This window comes from Nothobranchius furzeri, chromosome 5 (genome assembly GCF_043380555.1).
Source record: "Nothobranchius furzeri strain GRZ-AD chromosome 5, NfurGRZ-RIMD1, whole genome shotgun sequence".
NCBI classification, from domain to species: domain Eukaryota; kingdom Metazoa; phylum Chordata; class Actinopteri; order Cyprinodontiformes; family Nothobranchiidae; genus Nothobranchius; species Nothobranchius furzeri.
Window position 1 is genome coordinate 3993912 of NC_091745.1, and position 20600 is coordinate 4014511.

General features: G+C 40.4%; 1 protein-coding gene across 3 annotated transcripts; it reads right to left on the reverse strand.

Annotated features, from left to right (window-relative positions):
• Positions 1–1792: 1792 nt before the first annotated feature.
• Positions 1793–20368, reverse strand: unkl (unk like zinc finger). Of its 3 annotated transcripts, none has more exons than XM_015948589.3 (16): positions 20074–20368; positions 19244–19453; positions 15664–15840; positions 15333–15466; positions 15092–15227; positions 14897–15014; positions 11739–11823; positions 11483–11649; positions 11108–11296; positions 9819–9869; positions 8690–8867; positions 8526–8606; positions 8179–8415; positions 7818–8005; positions 7456–7713; positions 1793–7286 (listed from the first exon to the last, which is right to left on the reverse strand). In XM_015948589.3, exons 1-16 carry the CDS (start codon positions 20136–20138, stop codon positions 7131–7133), a joined length of 2430 nt encoding a protein of 809 aa, XP_015804075.3. In that variant the 5' UTR covers positions 20139–20368; the 3' UTR covers positions 1793–7130. The 3 variants fall into 3 exon arrangements, with proteins under 3 accessions (XP_015804075.3, XP_015804074.3, XP_015804076.3); XM_015948588.3 differs by having other exon boundaries at positions 8517–8606; XM_015948590.3 differs by lacking the exon at positions 11108–11296 and having other exon boundaries at positions 8517–8606.
• Positions 20369–20600: the final 232 nt, after the last annotated feature.

Here is a 20600-nt window from a genome sequence, read left to right on the forward strand (position 1 = left end):
TCTTGCAGCTCAGGAATCCTCCTGACCTCATCATTCTGATATCACCCACTCCTGAGGTGGCTCTCATTCAAGCCTCCCTCTTCAGCTTTGAGGAGAAACTAGTTCATATGTTTATTGTGCTGTGTAGAGACGTTAAATCCATGGAGGGGAGGTTTCACTCAAACACACTGTTGGTGATTCTTCTGAGATGAAATCTTTCTGTTCAGCTCGACAGGAGCTGTTCACTGTGCCTAAAACCAGGCCTGGAATCATGATCTGGCAAAAATAATCCACAAACTCCAGGAGAGCTGTTAGTGGGCCTGCGGGTAGTAACCCTCTGGCTCGCTGGCTGCTTTTGGGGGAAAAACGCTGTGAAGCAAGATCTGGATGTGCTATGCCAAGAGGATGCCTCCCTGTGGATGACCTGTTACGGTACGGTCTAGTTACAGCACCTGTCATCGCTGTCCTTCATATTGCATCCAAGTGGAAAAGAGTATTTAACAGGTTTTGCTTTCATAGGATCAAAATCATAAAAATAATCAGTTGAGTTGAGATGTTTCTGCTGTGCTGAGATCAGTCCGAGACGGGAACAGGGTGAGAGCGAAAACACAGGACTGATCAACTTCAAACTCAATTTTTTAGGCTAGAATCGATTATTAAACATTTTCTGTTGGTTTTTCTGGTACAGACTTTGTGTGCAGACTCCTTTGGCTCTGGGGAACACAAACAGAGCTATGGACCAAATGTTGCACCAGAGGGCTTGGCAGTTCTGGCAGCATCAGGACCAAATGAAGGTAGTGTGTGTGTGTGTGTGTGTGTGTGTGTGTAGGGGTGGGGGGGGGGGGGGTCACAGTGCATGAAAAGTTTTGTAAAATCATGCACATATCCTTGAATACAGTAACTTATTTAATTTGATAATTTAAGCCCTTTAAAAAGACATTTAAGAGCTTTTATAGGGTTCTCCTGGAAGTGATGTTGAAACCTGTTTCTGTTCCAGGCGACCTTTGTAACCTGTACACAAATGCAGCTTGCTTGTTTACTGGTAACAGAGTCCCTGATACATGGAGCCCTCGGGCAAACAGCCTCTCTGCTGATGCCCTTAAATTATCCACCGCTCTGCCAGCTGCCTTCTCAGCTGGAGATGCTGCAGCAGCTGCTGGGGTCACGCTGCCCTCTGGTGGCCGGTCGGATGAGCATACTGGACCATGAGCAGAGGAAATGCAGAAGTACTTACAGTTTCATCATCTGGGAAGGAAAAAGTAATGCCTGTGGTTTGTCAAGAGACTGGTTTAGTGTTTATTGGGGGACAAAATTATCTCTGGTTTTGTTTCCTCCCCATAGAGGAAAGCATAGAAAAGCGTTCCCTCCCTTTTTACTCTACACCAGTTTACAAGGAAAAGACCGTCCTCCAGAAAGTGGAACTGTTCATCTATCCAGAGCATGAGACAGCGATAAGATTAGATCCTCCTCTAAAAGCTTCTGCTTTGAACCCGTATGTAAAATGAGCAGAGAGCTGTTTTGATTAATATGAATAAGTCTGAACTGTTAGACATTCTTAGGTGAAGCAGCTGATACGTCACCTCTTTGCTGCCTCGTCTCAGGAGAACTGTGATCCTACAGAGTAACAAGTGCTTTTCTGGTTATGGAGCTTCTCTTTTTACTGCTACGTCTGCTTAAAAAAATTGTCACGGTCAAATGTTTTTTAAAAGACCAGCTTTGGATGATCTAACTATGCTTTTGAGTTGTTAAACTCTAATAAATGTTACTACTGTCTGTGTTCAAGACTGTTCTGAGACAAAAATATTCACACATGTCAGATGAAAAATTATTTTAATTCTCAAGATGATAAAAAATAATTAGTGAATGTTGTAAACCATTGCATAACTGCAGTGTAACAATTTAACAAACATTAACAAGCTATTAATACACTACTGTAAATGAGTGGTGCACAATGCTTAATGTAAAAGAGAAATCGCTAGTATTCTAAAACTTGCACCTGTCTGTGTGTTCACAACATAAAAAATGATCAGAGTAACTCCTACAAATACCAGTAGAGTTCCCCGTGTATCCACACGGCTTTCCATAAAATAAGGGGCATCTTTCTGTAAACTGACTCCAGACCCGTTAGCTAAATAACACCAGATGCAGCTTTCCCAGACTTAACACACTCAGATGACCCTGAAATGGAAAATCTTTCAAACAGAAACTTGAAAACTTGCATTTGTTTAAATTCTAATATATTTTATTGAATAGCAGTTCACAACTAAATGCTACATTGTAATCAATTAACTGCGCTTCATAATGTCTAGTGACCTATTAGTTGAATATCTGATTTAGAACAATACATTCAATATTTTAGGATTTTGATGTTAAAATAACATTTCTAGTGAAAATCTTTTGAGTACATTGATCAACCGGTTCCACACACTCATCACTTTGTACTAATATTTCCATTTAACTGAACAGCTCCAGACATCATTACTCAGACACGTACAAGATTGCATAAATCTTCTGGCTCCATTTTTATAAAGTTAAAAACAAAAAGGACACAACATCTAACAACAATGCAAAATAGATTCAACTATTCCAACGCAGAGCAGAGCTTAATGGTATTTACCCATATTCATTTACAAGAGTCCTCCTATTTGGTGCTTTTCCTGACAAAGAAAAAAAACAAAACAAAACATAGAAAAGGACATTTTGGTGCCAAATAACTAAATCCAAAGAAAATGAAATATTCAGTGGTTGTAGGTATTGCTGGGTTGTTTTTAGAACTGTATGGCAAATACAGACAAAGACAGACAGTTGTATTTAAATTATACATATTTGTTTTTATTCAAATTGGTAAGCAAATCTTATCGCGTTTGTTTTTCAGCTCATGGTCCAAATAAACGGGACCCTAAAGGTTGGTTTATGCTTGACGCGTCCGCGAGATCCGCACGGCGAAATTGCGTCATTTTAACAACCCCGCCCCTCCACCGCGCCTCCGCACGGCCCAAAATTTCCGCAACGCGCACCTAGGAAAATTTCTAACCACGCGAACGGTCGAACGCGGAAAAACATGGCGGACCGGCAAGAACTAGTACGGCAGAGGTTCGTAAATACAGACATTTGTATGATTCAGCTCTCAGAGACCACCGTGATCAACATGTTGATAATAATTCTTGGAGAGAAATAGCTCGCACTGTCGGAAAAGACGAGGACGCTGTTAAAAATGCTGAAATGCCATGTTGTAAACAGTAATTTCTACTTCTACTATGGTGTAGTGTTGGATGCATGCCGTAGAGCTCCATGCTGCCCCCTACAGTTTGGGAGAATATTGGCTCACCGCAGAGACGAGCCACATGAACCATAAACGCTGCGAGTTGTGAAGCGCGTTCCATCCGCGAGCCGCATCACCAAGCGGAAGGTGAATGCGTCAAGCATAAACCAAGCTTTAGTAGTCACACTGTGGTCCGCAGAACTATTGTAAGGCACTACAATTTTGATTCTGATTCACCAGGTTTTTATTTTTTTCTCTTCAGTCAATCAACATTATGCGATTATTAAAGGCACAGATTTAGTTGAAAGTAATTGGTCTGTTAAGTTCCAAAATAAAAGCAAAAGACAAACTAAAGAACTGATGAAATCTGTGTTCACCAAAATGGGGAACACTTTTTTTCTTTTTAGAAAGCTTGAAATTGGCCAAGAATGAGGATCCAAAGCAAGTCCTGTTGTAACTGTGTCTGTATCTGCCATTAATAATTCACAATCATTTTCTGCCCCAAGAAAAACTAACAAAATCATGATTTTGGACCCCGTCTGTAAGAAATAAGATTCAGACAAAAGCGAAGCACCTTACAGTCACCGTTGGGCTGCCATACAAACACAGAACACAAATGTACAGATTCTCTAATTATTTAGATGAAGCGAAGTGAACAAAAACTTTGCCAAAACAGTACTGTAGTGAAGTTTTATGGCCACTTCAGAAGCACAAATGTCACGTAACCAAGACATTCCTTCACTGGAGACAACAATGAAACGGGCATTGAATTCTGGCTTAAGGTCAGAGTGTGCTGGCAAGTTCTGCACAACCCGCCATGAAACGCCACAAATACACAGATGTAAGGATCAGACCCATGAAGTGTTGATCATCTGCATCTAAACTGATAACTTTAAATAGAAAAGAAATGCCGTCAATTATTTTCAATGATGTTTTTAATCTATTTAAGGTACTAGGTGATCTACTTATTTTCATCTGATCAATTTAGAGTTAAATGAAATGTAGTAGAAAAATGGTATAGGTCTTTGGTTAAACTGCAAAAAAAGGGCCAGTTAATCTATAAACGGTTTAAGCAGAAATCTAACTCCTAGTATGTTCAGATCCTACCAAATCAGAATAAAAATCTAATTAAAATACGAAATTAAGCTACTAAAAAAGATCGGAATTAATCAGTTAGAAGTGATGAATCTTTGTGCTCGACTGTCATTAATAGCTTCATAGACCAGAATGGCTAATCCAGTTAATACTTGAGCGTTATTTAAACTCTGTTTGAGTATAATTTCTTCTACAATACACATCTGGCAGCGACTAGAACACCACTTTGGTTTATTCTGACATTTTCACACTAGACATCTTTAGTTATGTTGGCTAGACCAAAAGACTGTGACGTAGCTGCACTATACACCGCTGTACAGTGTACAGGAGGACAGAAACACAACAAAACCAATTTCAAAATAGGAAAAAAATCCAAATCTACACAGAACCATGACATCATTTTAAGTGATTTACAAAAGTACTAAAACTTTGTCTTACATGATTTACAAATGCTGCGATGGACTGGCTCTGTCCAGGGTGTACCCCGCCTGATTGCCCATTGACCGCTGGAGATAGGCACCAGCCCCCCCCCCGCGACCCTACGTGGACAAGCGGGTTCAGACGATGGTTGGATGGATTTACAAATGAGCAATTTAAGAAAAAGTAAACGTAGATGCATAAGAGAATATTTTATACTTTATGAAATCTGAGCTGTGGATGTACAACATTCAAACATCTAAATGTTTTACGAGATACTACATTAATACCTTTTCCAGTAGCAGCGAAGCTTGCAGAAAGTATTAAGCCTTACCTACGCTATATTACAAGTATTCTGGCAGTGTGACACAGTGCAGACATTTTTTGTTTACTTTTTTTTTAAAATTGTGGTTACTATATCGCAAGCATGCAATACCAGAAGTGTTTAGCCTGCTGTATATGCTGTAATATAGTAATGAAAACGCTAAAACATCGTAGCGTTTTTATGACTTTCCTCTGAGTTGCTTAGAATTGTCATTTGTGAGAATGTAAACAATGCATTATCCCATATTTAGAAGTAGCAAAAAGTGGAAATACATAACGTTCTACTGAATTTAAAGCAAGAATATAAAGTTTTTTTTCTTTTTCCTTTTTTGTCTTTTACACAGTAGAAGGTCATTTCAAACAGAGCAACCTACACACAAATCCTATGCAAATTCCACCTTACAAATAAACTACGAATTCTTCATTTTCTGCAGAAATCTTTCAAGAAAAAAAAAAGACTAACTCAACTGTTGAAAACAAAAAGCATTTTACATTGCTGTACAAATTCCATTTGTCCTAAGTTTGCATACTCCCAAATGTAAAATTGAAATACCTAACCTCAAAAGGGTGAAGCTGCACCAAAAGAGCACCACAACCAAGGAATGAGCTGCTGGCTGGTAGGCTGGAGGGGGATCTGGACACAGGCACTGACAATTTCAGCCGTGACTTTTTTTCCTGCTCAAATACTTCATGAAGTTTGGCCAAATAAAAGGAAATCTATGCATTTATTGACATGTGTCGTCAAACATCTATTGATGCTTCTGCAAAGTTAAATACTCACAAACCCGTGCACAAGTTTGAACTACCTGTGTTTGCTGTGATGATTCTGTACATAACCTTTTCAACTAAGCCAAGGCACTTTAGAGTTAGAGGCCGATATGTTCTAGACAAAGTCCAGAGGCTAGATTCCTACAAAAATCACCGTTTTAGGCTCTTAGCAAATACAATCCTCTAATGAGTAGGCTATTGAAATTTCTACATACTGTAACAAAACGTACTGAGTGAAAATCAGCCCTAACGTGTAGGATGTGCCTTACTGATATTACAGCTGCTGGTTATGCCTACCACTTAGCTTACATTTGTAATTAATGGATTAAAATTTTATAAATCTAACTATAGTAGAAACTATTATGAAATCTTAATATGTAGAACCATGCTGCGATTTAACAAGAAATATCCAAACGTTTCACAGTACACACAGAAGCGTCAGACGTTAGCGTATGTAGAAAAACAAACCGTAGAAAACCTAAAACGAGACAATAGAGTGCCTACGAAGCAGCTTAAAGCAAATGTCTACATACCCATTAATAAAGCCCCAAGTCAACAAAGTGCTCTTAATTAAAACAACAAAAATAATAATCAAACTTCCTCGGGTACTTGGTCAAAAATATGGTTTGACTGGTTGCATAAGAAAAACAAACATTTAAAATAAAGAACTATGGGATTTACAAAAAGAACTTTATTCATTTAAAGAGGAATACTTTGTTTAAAGTTTCCTTGAATTATTTGATTACCTAGTACTTAGTTAGTAGTATACATTATTGGTTATTAAAGATGATTTACTACTTCAGAATATTTCCACCAAAGTAATATTTTTTTATTAAATACTCTCAACTTCCAGAATATATACTCATGTAAATTTATCATACTCGAGTAACAAAAAGGCTTCTAAACACTGGTGCTTTCTGGCATATTTAATCATTTGAAATGTGATTTTCTGTCACGATCAAGTGCTCAGATATCAACTTTCTCTATCGGTGTAATTTTATTAGTTTTTATTTACATTTATTCCTCTGCAGTTGAAGAAAACTGCTTTAGGTGTTAGCTCATTTTGTGTCACCACAATCCTTGTTTGCAGTTACTTAACAGGCGTTTATATAGAAAGCATTGGGTCTTCAAGCAACCTGATTAATAACAATATTTGCTTTGTAACTCAAACATCTTTTCATCCATCAAGGTAAGAAAAAAAGACATCGCTGATTAAAAATGTAATATCTATAAGTTGTTTTTTAAAAGAGCTAATTCTTTAAACAGTACCTGGAGTTGCAGTGCGTCACCACTTCAGTATCTTAGCTCTACAGTAAGGACATTCTGCTTTACTAGGTGCACAGGTCTCACATAGAGCATAATGTTGGCAAGGCTGCAGAACAATGCAACGGTCATGCTTTTGGCAAACTATACATTTCTTTGACTGAAGCTGATAAATTACCTGTTGGGGAAGAAAAGAACCGAAATCAGCTGCAACCTAGGAAAATACATTGCGTGCACGTTTTTTTTTTTCTTTTTCTTTCATAAGCATGCTTTGTTGACAAATACGAATGTGTTTAAGCCGTATGCAGATACTACAAATGAAAAGTGTGAGATCTGGGCTTTCTTACCCCATCTATAAGGTCTAGGTCATTACGTAGCTGACTCTGGATGGAGTGAAGCTTAGAGAGGGGGAGCTGGTCCAGCTCTCCATAGCTACGAAGAAGAGGTGTTCCAGACGTGCGACAAAGCAAATCAAAGTCTCCCTGCAGCTCTTTTAGCTTGCGATCCGTTTCTTCCCATTTCTGTTCTGCCAGCTGCCGCTCGGCCTCTGCAGTCTTTGCTTGCTCCTTTGCTTTGAGGGCATCCTTCTGGCACGCTTCACAGGCCTGCAGCAACAGGTTGACGTTGCATAACATTAAATGAAGACAATTTTCATAGGAAACTTTTTTTTTTAAATACACCATAATACGATGAGTTTTGTCTCACTGACTTGTTTGACTTGATGCCAGGCCTCCTCCCACTGTTTGATCTTCTTCTTGGCTTCATCCAGCTCTCTAAAAAGGCGTGCCAGGTCAGCACTGCTGGTCATGGAGGTCAGACTGCTGAAAACCGGAGATGGACTTGGGGAAAAGCTGCCGCTGACAAAGTCCCAAATGTTGCTAGCACCGCCGTTCAAGCCTGAGGGTCCAAATACAAGTCAAAAAAGTTCATTGTTAATCAGTTTATTAAGAACAATCTAGAATGTTGACGTACGATTTCTAAAACCTATATTTTGATCTTTAAGTTTTGGGAAAAATAATCTGATGCTCTGAAGCTAACTTGAAGCAGAACGTGCGACGCCATCAGCTTACCCAGAGAGTTCTGGGAAGAGGAGGTGGGTGTTCCCAGCAGGCTGTGCTCTTGCTTGGCAAGCATGTTCGAAGGATGGCTCTGTTGGGAAACTGCCGCAGACAGCAGGGACTGCGACAACGACTGGGAAAGGGAGCTTAGAGGGGAGGTGGAAAGTGAGGATGAGGAATTACAGGAGGAGGATCGAGCCAAGGAGCCTGGAATGTTAACAGGAGCAGATCCACCCAGCACCCTATGGCCTGAGACAAAAAAAAACAATTCAGACTTTAAAACGACAAAAGTAACTAAACAAAAACATTTCGCGAGCATTAATCCAGCTAATTATGAACAAGTCCCTTACTTGCCAGACCTAAACTGTTGTCCTGCTCTTCTAGTTCCTTATCAAGAGATGCAACGTTGATGTCACTGAACTTGAGGTCCAGTGCTGATCCTGGTGGGATAAATCAAACACTGACGACATGAAGCAGAGTGGGAGTCCAGGCTTTTCCCCATGTAGTTTTAACAGAAGCGTACCTATGACAGACTCCACTGTGTTGCTCCCTGGGTAGAATGGAGTTGCCTTTGCATTCATCGTTGATAAGGTGGTGGGTGAAGAACTATCCGAGCCAATGCTAGAGGCCAAACTCGATGTTATGCTGGACGTGAAGCTCGATGCCAAAGGGTTGACTGGAGAGAAGACGGTGTTTTGCGTCTGGAAGAAAAAGAAGATTATTGTTCTCTTCTAGTAGAATTCCTGTTTAACTGAAGCAGAAATCTGGAGCTTCCTCCCTTTTCAGGATTTTTGTGTGATTCTTTAACAGCCCGCAAACGCGATCGTTTAACCTAGTTCTGTGATGTAATGGAGGCAGTGCGGCAACTTTTTTATTTTGCTAAGCCCACCCCACGTCCTATAAAGCCCCCTTTAATTTGACTTGACTGCCGCACCGCATTAGACAAAGGCGTCAGACATGTGCTTACCTACAGAAGACAGAAAAAGGAAAGGAACAGCCCAGACTAAACTTGCCAAAAGAGCCTCAAAGACTTGCAAAGAATTTACGGTGGAAGGTTCTGCGCCTTCAACTCGAACTTTGAACAGATACAGATTTGGCATAACTTCTTAATGACAAGTCCTTAATATATAGGTCAAGCTCGACAAATTAGGATATGGTGGAAAAATTTATTTATTTCAGTAGTTCAACTTAACGGTGAAACTAATATATGAGACAGACTCATTACAGGTAAAGTCTGATATCTTTATTTGTTAGAACTGTGATGATTATGGCTGACAGCTTATGAAAACCCCACATTCAAACTCTCAGACAATTAGAATATTGTGAAAAGGTTCAATATTCTAGACTCAAAGCGTCACATTCTACCCAGCACCTAGGGAGCCTATGCCTCCTCCCCTTCCATACATTGTGAAACTGAGTTTCGGGTCTGTTGCTGGGCTGAAAAATGCACGTTCACAAATGGCAGGTGTTGCTTAGAAGAAGAAGAAAGAAGAAAATATCATTTCTATAGCGCCTCTCAAGATAAAAAACACGACAGAAGCAGGGAGGGGGGCTTAAAGGTGCAACACATTTTTTGCCTCTAGGTGGTGCCCTCTGAGAAAAAAATCGATTTTTTGCTTTAACCTGAAATGTGTCATGAAAAACACACAGACCTGTTTTTCCTGGTCCATCAATTTTTGATCCATCTGCCCTTTGCTCTTAATCTACAAATTGTAAAAGAACAACATTTTAGTGAAATTGCCTTTTGCTTTCACACTCACCCCTTCTTTCCACTGCACATAAGAGCGTCGCGAAACATACTGCGTGGCAATTAGCCGCCATTATAGTGGATGAGTTCCTCTCCACCGGCTGTAAAGTGTAACCTTTTGGACGCGTCCCAGAAGCGAGGGATGCCATCGTTACATTTTGAATTTATATTCTACGTGCTACACTTCCAAAACACGCCAAACTCCACAGCCACACCACACAGGAAGTCAATCACAAAAGCAGTGTAAAAAAATCTGGAAACTTTCAAAATAAAAGTCACATGCAAGTAAACATGTCATTCCCGTTAAACCCCCCGTAGCTCATGTAAACAGAAAATAACCCAGACCTTTTTTTATACATGCAGCCGTTTTTCTCTGTGCTTATGTGGAGTTGCAATTCTCCCATGATTTTGTGACATCATGGGATCAGCTGTGTGGAACGTTTTTGCTCCCGTTTAGCGTCAGAATTGCTCCCGGTTGGGCTTGCGCTAGCAGGTACAACGCCGCTATTATGCTACTCGACCACCCTCTCGGCCGGTGGAAAGAAAGGGTTAACCAGTATCAGATAAACAAGATCTTGTTAACGACCTTTAGCAAGTCATCCAAATAGCCAATGTGTTTAGGATTGCTCATAATACCTGGAGCATCTACTAGGGCTGGGGATAAAATCGTAAATGTATCGTTATCGAAATTTCTGACTGTTATCGAGAATTTTTTTCATGCCAATAAATTTGCTAATAAAAAATGAAAAGATGTGTGTAGGTTGGTAACTTTCATGTCCCTTTAAGAAGCTGTACCACCTTGAGTCTGTAAAAATGTGACTCAGCGTAATACATGTGACAGCACCATCTAGTGGACAACTTTTGTTTCTGCGCATACCCGTAGTTATCGTCCATTTATCGCTATCGAGAAGAAATCCTCAATATATCGCGATATTAATTTTAGGCCATATCGCCCAGCCCTAGCGTCTACAGTCTACATGGTTCAGAAAACTACTTCAAGAGTTTTTAAGAGGTGTCAGCAAATAATCTGTATTATTGCAGAAACACATCAAACATGATGAAATGGTTTGATGCATTAAATAGAAAAAAACATGGGAACTAAATGAAAAAAGAAGCCAAAAACATGAGCAAACGATTATCCCTCAGTTGCCAGGGTTTCGTTCTTTCTAGACCTAAAGAGTGCGGTCTGTGTACCTGATCCTCACGTTCAAAGCCCGGAGCTTTGGGATAGTTAGACATCAGAGACGAGACACTGGACGTGGTGGACTCTGAACATAAACTACTATTAATTAGTGACATGGGCCGGCTGATGGATCCCACTGGGGATAACAAACAGTCACTTCCTGAGCTGGGTGTTACTGCAGAGTTATTAGAACATGAGACCTGAGAAAGAGAAATGCACATGATCGCAACATAAACAAACATAAATAAATAAACTGGTCAAAAATAACTAAATAAATCCAAATAATGACAAATGCACAAATTAGGCAAACAGAAAAAGCATGAAAGTGTGCCTAATACAAAGAAGTATGAGGAAACGGATTGTTGATTTAAAAAACAAAAACGTACACTTCCTATTTGTCCGTTGCTACTGGTTGCGCTGGTGCTGGAGTTTCCTCCGCTGTTCCACTCACTGACTGGACACTCTGGAAACTGCTGAGAGCCCAGCTGGGACTGTGAACTCGACTGTATCGCTGTTAGCAACGAGTTCATGGTCTCCTCTGTTGAGGGAATTCCTGCAAGGATTCAAAAAATGAAATCATTTGTCGTTGACATCAGCATGAACTAACTCTGGAGACGGCCTCTTCCTCGCATTGTTACTTACTTTCTACGTGTGCAAATGCACAAAATGGTCCTCTGGGACAGTATCCTGTTTGTCGTTTATCGTTGCATTTTGTGGATTTGTAAATCTGAAATGAGGGGAAATGACACCACTAAATAAGAAAATGCTTAATAAATATTTCCCCAATCAGATGAGACAATCATCCACAGTGTAAGTCCAGCACAGTCCAATCAAACTAGATAAATCAGTAATTCACATTTCTTCAGCAATGTTGTAATAAAAATGAACTTGTCATCTGTTGTATAATTGCTTTATACAAGTTATTGATCACTACTGTTTGTCAATCACACTTATCATGAGGATGTAATCAAGGAGAGCCGAACATAATGTGATCATGAGGATGTAATCAAGGTAATCCTGGTGGAGGTGTGCAGCTTTGCACGCACATCAGGGAATGTATAAGGAGCAGAGCAGAGCTCAGAGCTGTTAGAGCTGTTTGAAGGATTCTACCTGACGAGGTTCTTGGATTACATGTGTTATCATGGATTACGTTTTCTAACTGGGGTGTTCAGCTCTCCACCCATAAGCAACGTTTTGTATGTATCCCATAGGCGGGTGTCTGAGTGACGGTGGTTGACTGGGTCCCCTTCCCCTACAAAAGGATTGAACCTTTGTCGAGGCGATGGATGGGCTCCGCGGACCTGGTGGTGTCGGATGTTTGGTCATCGTCCTCCATGTCCTCGCTGTCATCGCACTGAGGGCACATTTCTGTTGGGGGCTCACGGAAGGACAAGTGTTGGAAGAAGGGGTCATGGGCCATCTGGAATTGGTTAGCAGTATGTCCAACCGCACTCAAGGCACATTCACATGCAGAGCAAATGACGCTTGCTACTTGGGAAACCTAACATCTACCGGTAAGATGTACCGGTGCAGAGGATGTCTTAAAATCCGAGGAAGGGTGATCAGCCCAGGGGTGTTGGTTCAAGGATCAACAGTAACCTTTAATTCTGCAGCGTGCATCTGTGCATACCATCAGGGGAATGGTACTTGCATACAAAATGGCACAAATTGGAGTATGAAGGTTGATCGCGATTTCCGGATCAGGAATGGAACTGTAATCACAGGAGGATACGCCTATTTGTACATATTCTGGGTGCTGCCCGACACAGCTAGAGCTACGCAGACAGCTGTAGCTCCCCTGGTTCACACTTGTCAACAAATGGGACAAATAAGGGTAGCCGAATATGTGCGATGGACTGTGAAATTCCCTCCTATTCCGCCTTGCAACAGGAGGAGGCGAGCATGGTATGACACCGTGCTAGGAGGAACTGGAACTTTGTATGGTCTGGCTAACACAGCAAACAATGAGGTAACACGAACTATGCTGTCCAACACTGGAGAATACACCGCACAAGCTGTCACCAAGACTGCAAGATGGATGCCTTCGACTGTATCTAGTCAGCTAGAAGGAAGTGATGTGTGGAAAAGTGTATTTAAATGGAATCTAAAGCTTTGGAATGAAACTTATGATGCATTGCATAATTTGTCACACATAGGTAATTGGATAGTCTGTTCCTTGCAGACTATTCATGCTGAGACACAGAGAAATAGGTTTCAAATACAGGTAATGAGTAATAACTATCATGCATGGCGAACATTATGGAACATCAGTAGTTCATTATGGCTACAGCTACATGCAGAAATGACGATTTGTAATAAATCTATGTGTACTGGATACTGGGATCAGTATAATATGACATCAGTAATGACTGTGTGTAGATATCAGATACTGCCGGTGATAACCACTAAAGGGTTTTGGTATCTCCATGTTAGTGGAGAGTGGTGGGATGTTAAAACAAATCGAACATATGAAGTAAAACACTGTGATGAGACTGATAAGGGTTTAGCCTGCCCATTGGTAAAAGGACATAGCAATCCATGTTTCACTGATTCAAGGGTCGTACTCTGTGATTGGACGGTCACACCCCCAGAGGAACAGTTTTGGCAGGTGGGTCCTAACACCTTATGCGTGGCTACAATGACCAATTCCCCACAGGTACCTTCAGTTCCCTTTTCAGGTTGTCTCAAGGGTATACATATGTGGGAATGGAATAACGTGACCTATTGGTTGAGTAATTACACTGTATCTAGTCGGCTGACTAAGATACAATGGGAGGTTTTACACTCCCCTTGGACACTCTCACTGGAACGATTCAAATGCGCATTGGATGGTTCCACTGAAGTGGCAAAATTGATTGACTCTCATAGGTCCAACCTTTCCAGGCTCATGGTGTCTACTCTTGTGGCACAAGGGGAAATAAAACATGTTGCTACATTGATTGAACAGGCTTCCGCTCATCATTGGTGGGATATATTTACAGGCATGTCGAGTACCGCTAATAAAGTGCTAATTCCACCTATGATTGCAGCATTAATTATAATCAGCATTCTAACATTGTGTAATCTTATTATTTGTTGGTATGTTATTCGATTAAGAAGAGAAATAAATTGGGTAATAATGCAAAGACTACGATGAAAATTAAAGTGGAACTACAAGGTATGTTATAAATGACGTTGGTTTTGATGGGGAAATGGTGATGGATATGTTACATAAATTAGATGAAAAGTTCAAGAGTGGAATGTAATAAAAATGAACTTGTCATCTGTTGTATAATTGCTTTATACAAGTTATTGATCACTACTGTTTGTCAATCACACTTATCATGAGGATGTAATCAAGGAGAGCCGAACATAATGTGATCATGAGGATGTAATCAAGGTAATCCTGGTGGAGGTGTGCAGCTTTGCACGCACATCAGGGAATGTATAAGGAGCAGAGCAGAGCTCAGAGCTGTTAGAGCTGTTTGAAGGATTCTATTTGACGAGGTTCATGGATTACGTTTTCTAACTGGGGTGTTCAGCTCTCCACCCATAAGCAACGGTAAGAGAAATGTTTTGTTCATGATTGATAACTTGTATGAATGCTGGTTGAATAAAGCCTTGTTGTTCCTCTAATATTCAAGTTGTGTTTCATTGTTTCTGGCGTCGACTTGACAAACGATCCTGATTAAATAAATATAAAGTGTAAAAAGAGACTTTGAGTCTTTTAAGGTAATTAAAATAAAATAAAACATTTTATTTTAGAACAAATGTCAATCACAAACCTCTCGGGATGAGAAATAAACACATTTCTCCCTCACCTCTGGGTGGAACTGCTGTTCAGTGCGAGAGTGACAATACTGACAGCTGTCTCCACCGTCACACTTTGATGGCTCACCCCATTCATCACCATGTTTCACATTAGGACAAGGGGTCGACCTGCGCTCACACAGTCAGACACGTCAGCTTTCGCGTCATAAATCACACATCGTTGTGTTCACAGATAACCCACTTACCTGTACTTGTATTTTCGTGGGTTTCGCCTTCGATCCCTACTGTTGTGGTAGTGGGGACATGCATAGCCCTGTCTGCATAGTCTTGGTGGCTTAGTACACTGATCTGTTTTATAATTGGCTAAAACAAAATTCGTATCTGGAGAAAAAAAAAGTCTTAGTTACATCTTTTCCTCTGTGTGACCGTAGAAGCTGACTGATGATTAATGCAGCATTTTTCCATTTCAATCAGGGGACTACGGACCTTTCCACCGGGGATCTTCTGTCAGAGTTTTCTCAATCATAGCTTGACTAGCGAGTACACCCGGCTGCAAATCGGGAATACCTTCCCCAGATCCCAGCTGACCGTTCTGCAGGGCCTCTTGTGCTTGAATCTCTCTGTGAACACAAACTAATTATTAAAAAGCTACACTCCCTTAAAAACAAACCCCCTTCATTAAACTGTTTTTTTAATCTTGCTCGCTTTTGCAGCTAAAAAAAAAACATAACATGTCTTTTTTGTTCACTGCCTTGTGAAACCTGCATTCAGAGCCTTGGCTCACACAGGAAAGGTCATCATTTGCTTTGTGCATCACCTGATATCATAGACTGGAGGTCGGAGATCATGCGGGCCGTGAGCAAAAGCACAGTGAAGGCCATTCTTCACACAATGCCCTCGAGCATCCGTCTCATGGATACAAGTGCCAGTCTTGTAATACCGTAGGTGGTACTTGCGCTCTGTGTCACCAGTGGTCCGGTGTAGATACGGGCAGCTATGAGAACAAGCACACACTGAATGTCCAAAAATAAAAGACTCCCTAAATGAAACTTTTAGTATAAACACACATCCTTTATTCTCCTAAAATGCAACTCTAAAAGGTGTTATGGTTCACTTAAATGACCATTAAAACACAAAACAAGTTAACACAGGGCAAGTATTTTAAATGTGGCAACAGAAAAAAAGTGTTTACTCAGAAATCCCACAAGGACCCTAAATTATCATAAAGACAAGTTATTTTTACAGATGAGTACCAGAAACGGCTGTAGCGTGATGAATTGTCCATTTCTGACCTAAAGGCCATGCTCTATTTGCTCTGCCCAAGCAAAACCGTAAGTTTCTGACACAATCTACAAGATATGGGCCAAGGCCACACATGCTCGGTGCTCTTATCTAAACTGTTGCTTCCTCGGCCAGCACAAGAAATAAGAAAGAAGACAGAACTCTCTTTAAATAATAAATTAACTTTGTTAGTCCAAATAATCATGTGAAGCTAATGTTCAATCAATCTGTGAAATAGGAATATTAATTACTTGATATTATAATCCTATGATAGTATATAATAAGTAATATAACATTAAATATTGACACTAGACTGATCACACGTAATGTTATCACATGACACATTTCCTTTTTCTGATCCAATCAGAACCTTCCAGGTCTGACGCGAGGCGTGATTTTGTTGGTGTTTGTTAAATCCCCTTTTGTGGCAAATTCTGATTCGACAGTAAATCAAAACATCCAAATTATAAAACTATGCCCCACATCATCTTAACTTCAGTTCAAAGCGTTCTAGAAAAGTTATCGGAGTGGCCAATCCGTAACTTTCCTCTTAAAGCGGAAAGAACCTAACGACAAGCTGGATTAAACCTGTTGCATGTTCCACCTACTGCAACGGTTCCTTCAGAATAAAAGCTGACCCATCACGACCCCTTCAGGGTCTCGCTGATGCCAATAAACTGACGTGAACTGGGAGTAACTCAAGACTGGAAGGGTCGGCAACCGCTGCATATCTACAGGCGTCGGTTCCAAGCTGGACCCCCGACATTCCGGATCTAAACGGGAACTTCTGTTGGAGTACGTAGACGGACAGATGGCGTCTCAACGTGTGTTATAATCTCCAAACCAAAGCTTAGAGCGAAACACCCTTTCACTCCCATCAGAACTAATAGTCTCTCCGGATTTGCTGGTTCTGAACATATTTCTTTCACACACACACCATCCTCAGTATTACTCCACCTTAAGCCTGGTTTATGCTTCTCCGTCAGCTCCGCAAGGGACAGACACGCACGGATTGACGGAAGCGTTTTGCTCTTTTACTTCTCCGTCTCCTGGAGAGTGTTGCAAAGCAATTGCCCGGCAGGACAACAGAGGGCGTAGCGCTTTTCTGTGGTATCCTGTCATGTATCGGTCCAAGATCGTGTGTTTATATTGTGTTTTTTGTGTATATAAGAGAGTTTTAACACGGATATATTTGTCTCTCATTCTCCCACCTCTTCATGCGCTCCCCACCTCTAAACCCACGTTTCCTGTCATTTCCGTCCACTAATAAAACTCCTCCAGTCACGGGAGAACTAAACGTTCATATTTTTAGAGTTTTTTCGCGAGATATTCTTCAAGCTTCTCCGTGTCTGCCGCTAGTTATCCTCGGCTCTCTTTGCAATGGCGGCGCTGTAAACAACAGCGGCATCCTGACCAATCACAAGCTTGCGTAATCCGTCTCGTTCGACGGATGTTTAAAAAAGTGGGCTCGACTCCGTACGTCCTTGCGTGCCCTACGCAAGGACGGATAATGGCGTTGCGTGTCTCCGCACTGACGCAGACGGAGAAGCATAAATCAGGCTTTAGTTACATCATACACCTGGTGTTTAAAGTTAGTCTTCTTTAAATTGTTTAGAAATAAATCTTCTTTAACTTTAAAACTCGACTCTCTCTCTCGTCTCTGGGTTAATACGAAGTGTTCCCTAATCCCTGCAATAAAAAGTTCCGATCTTCTGGTTAAAGTAATATTCAAAGATCCACCAAATTGATTTAATATTTCCTATGGAATCTCACATTTTATGGGTCATTACTTAAGATGTAACAAATCATTACATACAATTTCACACAAGCTGCGGAGCTGAAACCAAATGCTTCAAGAAACGTATGAATAGTAAGCTGACAATTTTCCTTTCTTGAGCAACAGTTGTTATAGCAACACAAAAATAGCTTTGTAGCAGAGGAGCAATTGTGAGGGCTGCAGTTTACTGCTGCTCAACTGTTAGTTTAATATTTCATTCTAGGTCATCCCCTTGCACCCAATTAAATGAGATTTTATTTTCAATACCCCGTCACGCCCTTAAAAATCTTAAGGATATGTTTTACATGATGGTGCCACAAATAAACAGAAAAGAAACATAAAAAAGAAAAGTACAGTGATTGTAAATGTTGAGAAAAACAAAGGAAATACTGAGAGGAAAACAAAACATAATTGAAATAAATGATGCCTCCAAGAAAAATGTCTGCTATATCATTCTGTAGCTGTAGTCCAAGCATGGCAAGCAATGAGTGTAAAACATATATGCTAAAAAAAGAAAAACAGTTAATCAGTGAAAAGGATATTTGAATAAACTGCTAAACGTCAGCATGTGTCCTCACTTTTAAATAATGTCTCTGCTGAAAATGCAACACAGTCCAGGCAATTATTCAAAATAACCGTCTCCTGTAACAGCTTCCATTGCTGTGTCATACTAGCATCAACGTGTTTTTATTGTTGATGTTTTTGCTTCTCAGATCATCACTTTTCAAGTTAATCAGAATGAACAATAAAGTATTTTGTTAATTATACTTGTTCAAGTCTATCCAAACGGGCTAAAGTTGGTAGCTGAACAAAAACTGGGAATCACCATCAGCTTTCAAAACCAGAATGAATGTGTGTCTAACCTTTATTATACATTTAAAACTATTTTATAAACGTCTCTAGATTTGTTAGATTTGTGTGGAACATGTCTACACAACAATATCTTATCAATTGCAGCAAATCAAAACCACACATACTGACTATTTGGCCCATTTTACAAATAAAAAAAAGCAGCGACAAAATCATGACCATTGTTTTTTTTTTACTTTTTTAATCCACTGCCTCAAATGAAAAAGTTATCTTCTGTACTACGTCAATTTAAAAAAGTGATAAATTAATAAATTCACCAGATTTTCACCCCTAATAAAATAAATCCACTTTCATCAATCAAATAAAGTTTAACTAAGTTTATTTAGGTCATGATCTAAATCTCTAAACCTTTTTACGTTTAAACACAAGTTAACCACTGACGAGTATGTGAGCAGAAACGATGCATGACTGATTATTTATGTCCTCCAGCTGCCTAATGTGGATCACGTCTACTGTAACGGGGACTTACTCATCTCCATCCGGGCAAATGCCCGTGGTCTCGTCGTATTTGGTGCAGTAGACATCGGGGCTGTAGTTAAAGGTCCCGTCTCTCCTTCTGATCGGTCGCCTTCGTCGCTGGTTGAGAAAATGCCAATGAAAGCAAGTAAAGGGTCTGTGCTGCGTACACTTGTGCTGGAGGAACAACGGGCACTGCTCTGTCCTGAACTCCTTCAAGTATCTGAAAAAGCGAAAAAGAATAAAAATAAGACAAGCTTGGGTCACGCGGTGAGGTTAAAATAGCTTTAAGCTAAGAGGTGTCGTGTTCCGCTGCTGTTTGGTTTCCTTCTATATATTTTGGGTCACTGACGTTGGTGTGCTATTCTGAACGCAAACTATGCACACTTACTCGCGTAACGGTAAGTGCAAAGCTTTGGGCGTACGTCCATAAACGTGCGTAGAAAGAAGGAACTTAAAGAAGGCCGAGCTATTTACAAGCAGCAGGCTGTTAGCGAGTTCCTGGCTAATCATTTAGCAGACAAAGAAAACGGCATAACATTAAATACACGATTAGAAACCGTCCTCCAACCTACTCAAACAAACACAACGACTCCGACTGCATATTATTTAGCAGTTAAATGAATTAACGAGTTCGTATTTCCTGCCTCAGCTCTGGTGTTGTTAGCAGTCGTTGTTAACGTAAGGTAGTCACAAAGCCAGGAAAAGCACCATATTTTTAACGCACACACACACACACGAGAGTTGAGGAATGCTACAAATGCTAACGCACAGAAGCGCGCGTGCAGCTCGCATTTTCTGCAACGAGAGCTTTTGTTGTTTGTGTGCAGCAGCATTACTCACGTATAGTGGGTAGGTTTCTCGGTTTGAGGAGACGCATTGGCCGCCGTTTTCGAAACCGACGGCATTTTCAGTCAAAACAATGAATTGCGCATGCGCACGGGTGTACATAACAGCACCACAGAGCTCACACACGGATGTTGGGGGGCGTCGAACACATCAAGACTTTAGACTTTAAAACTCTCTATATTGTTTTGGACAGGAAATTCCATCCCAAATACTGCGACACGCTGGTGTTCTACTTGATTTTGAGATACACATTTCTGTAATATCTGAGTTTTTTTATAGTGGTTCATGCAAAAGGCACTTTCATAAAAGCGGTTACTTTGGAGGAAATATGAAATGTCCCAAGCTGCTATGCTAAGTTCTGCTAATTCCTGCATAGACTACAGAAGATGTAGTAATTAGCTGTATAAATCAAAAACTGGGTGTACACCAGTGCTTCAAATTTTTACCTCTCAGCATTCCAGGACTTTTTTTTTACTAGCGTAAAGTGAGTACCATATTCTATCTGGACATTTATCAGTCGA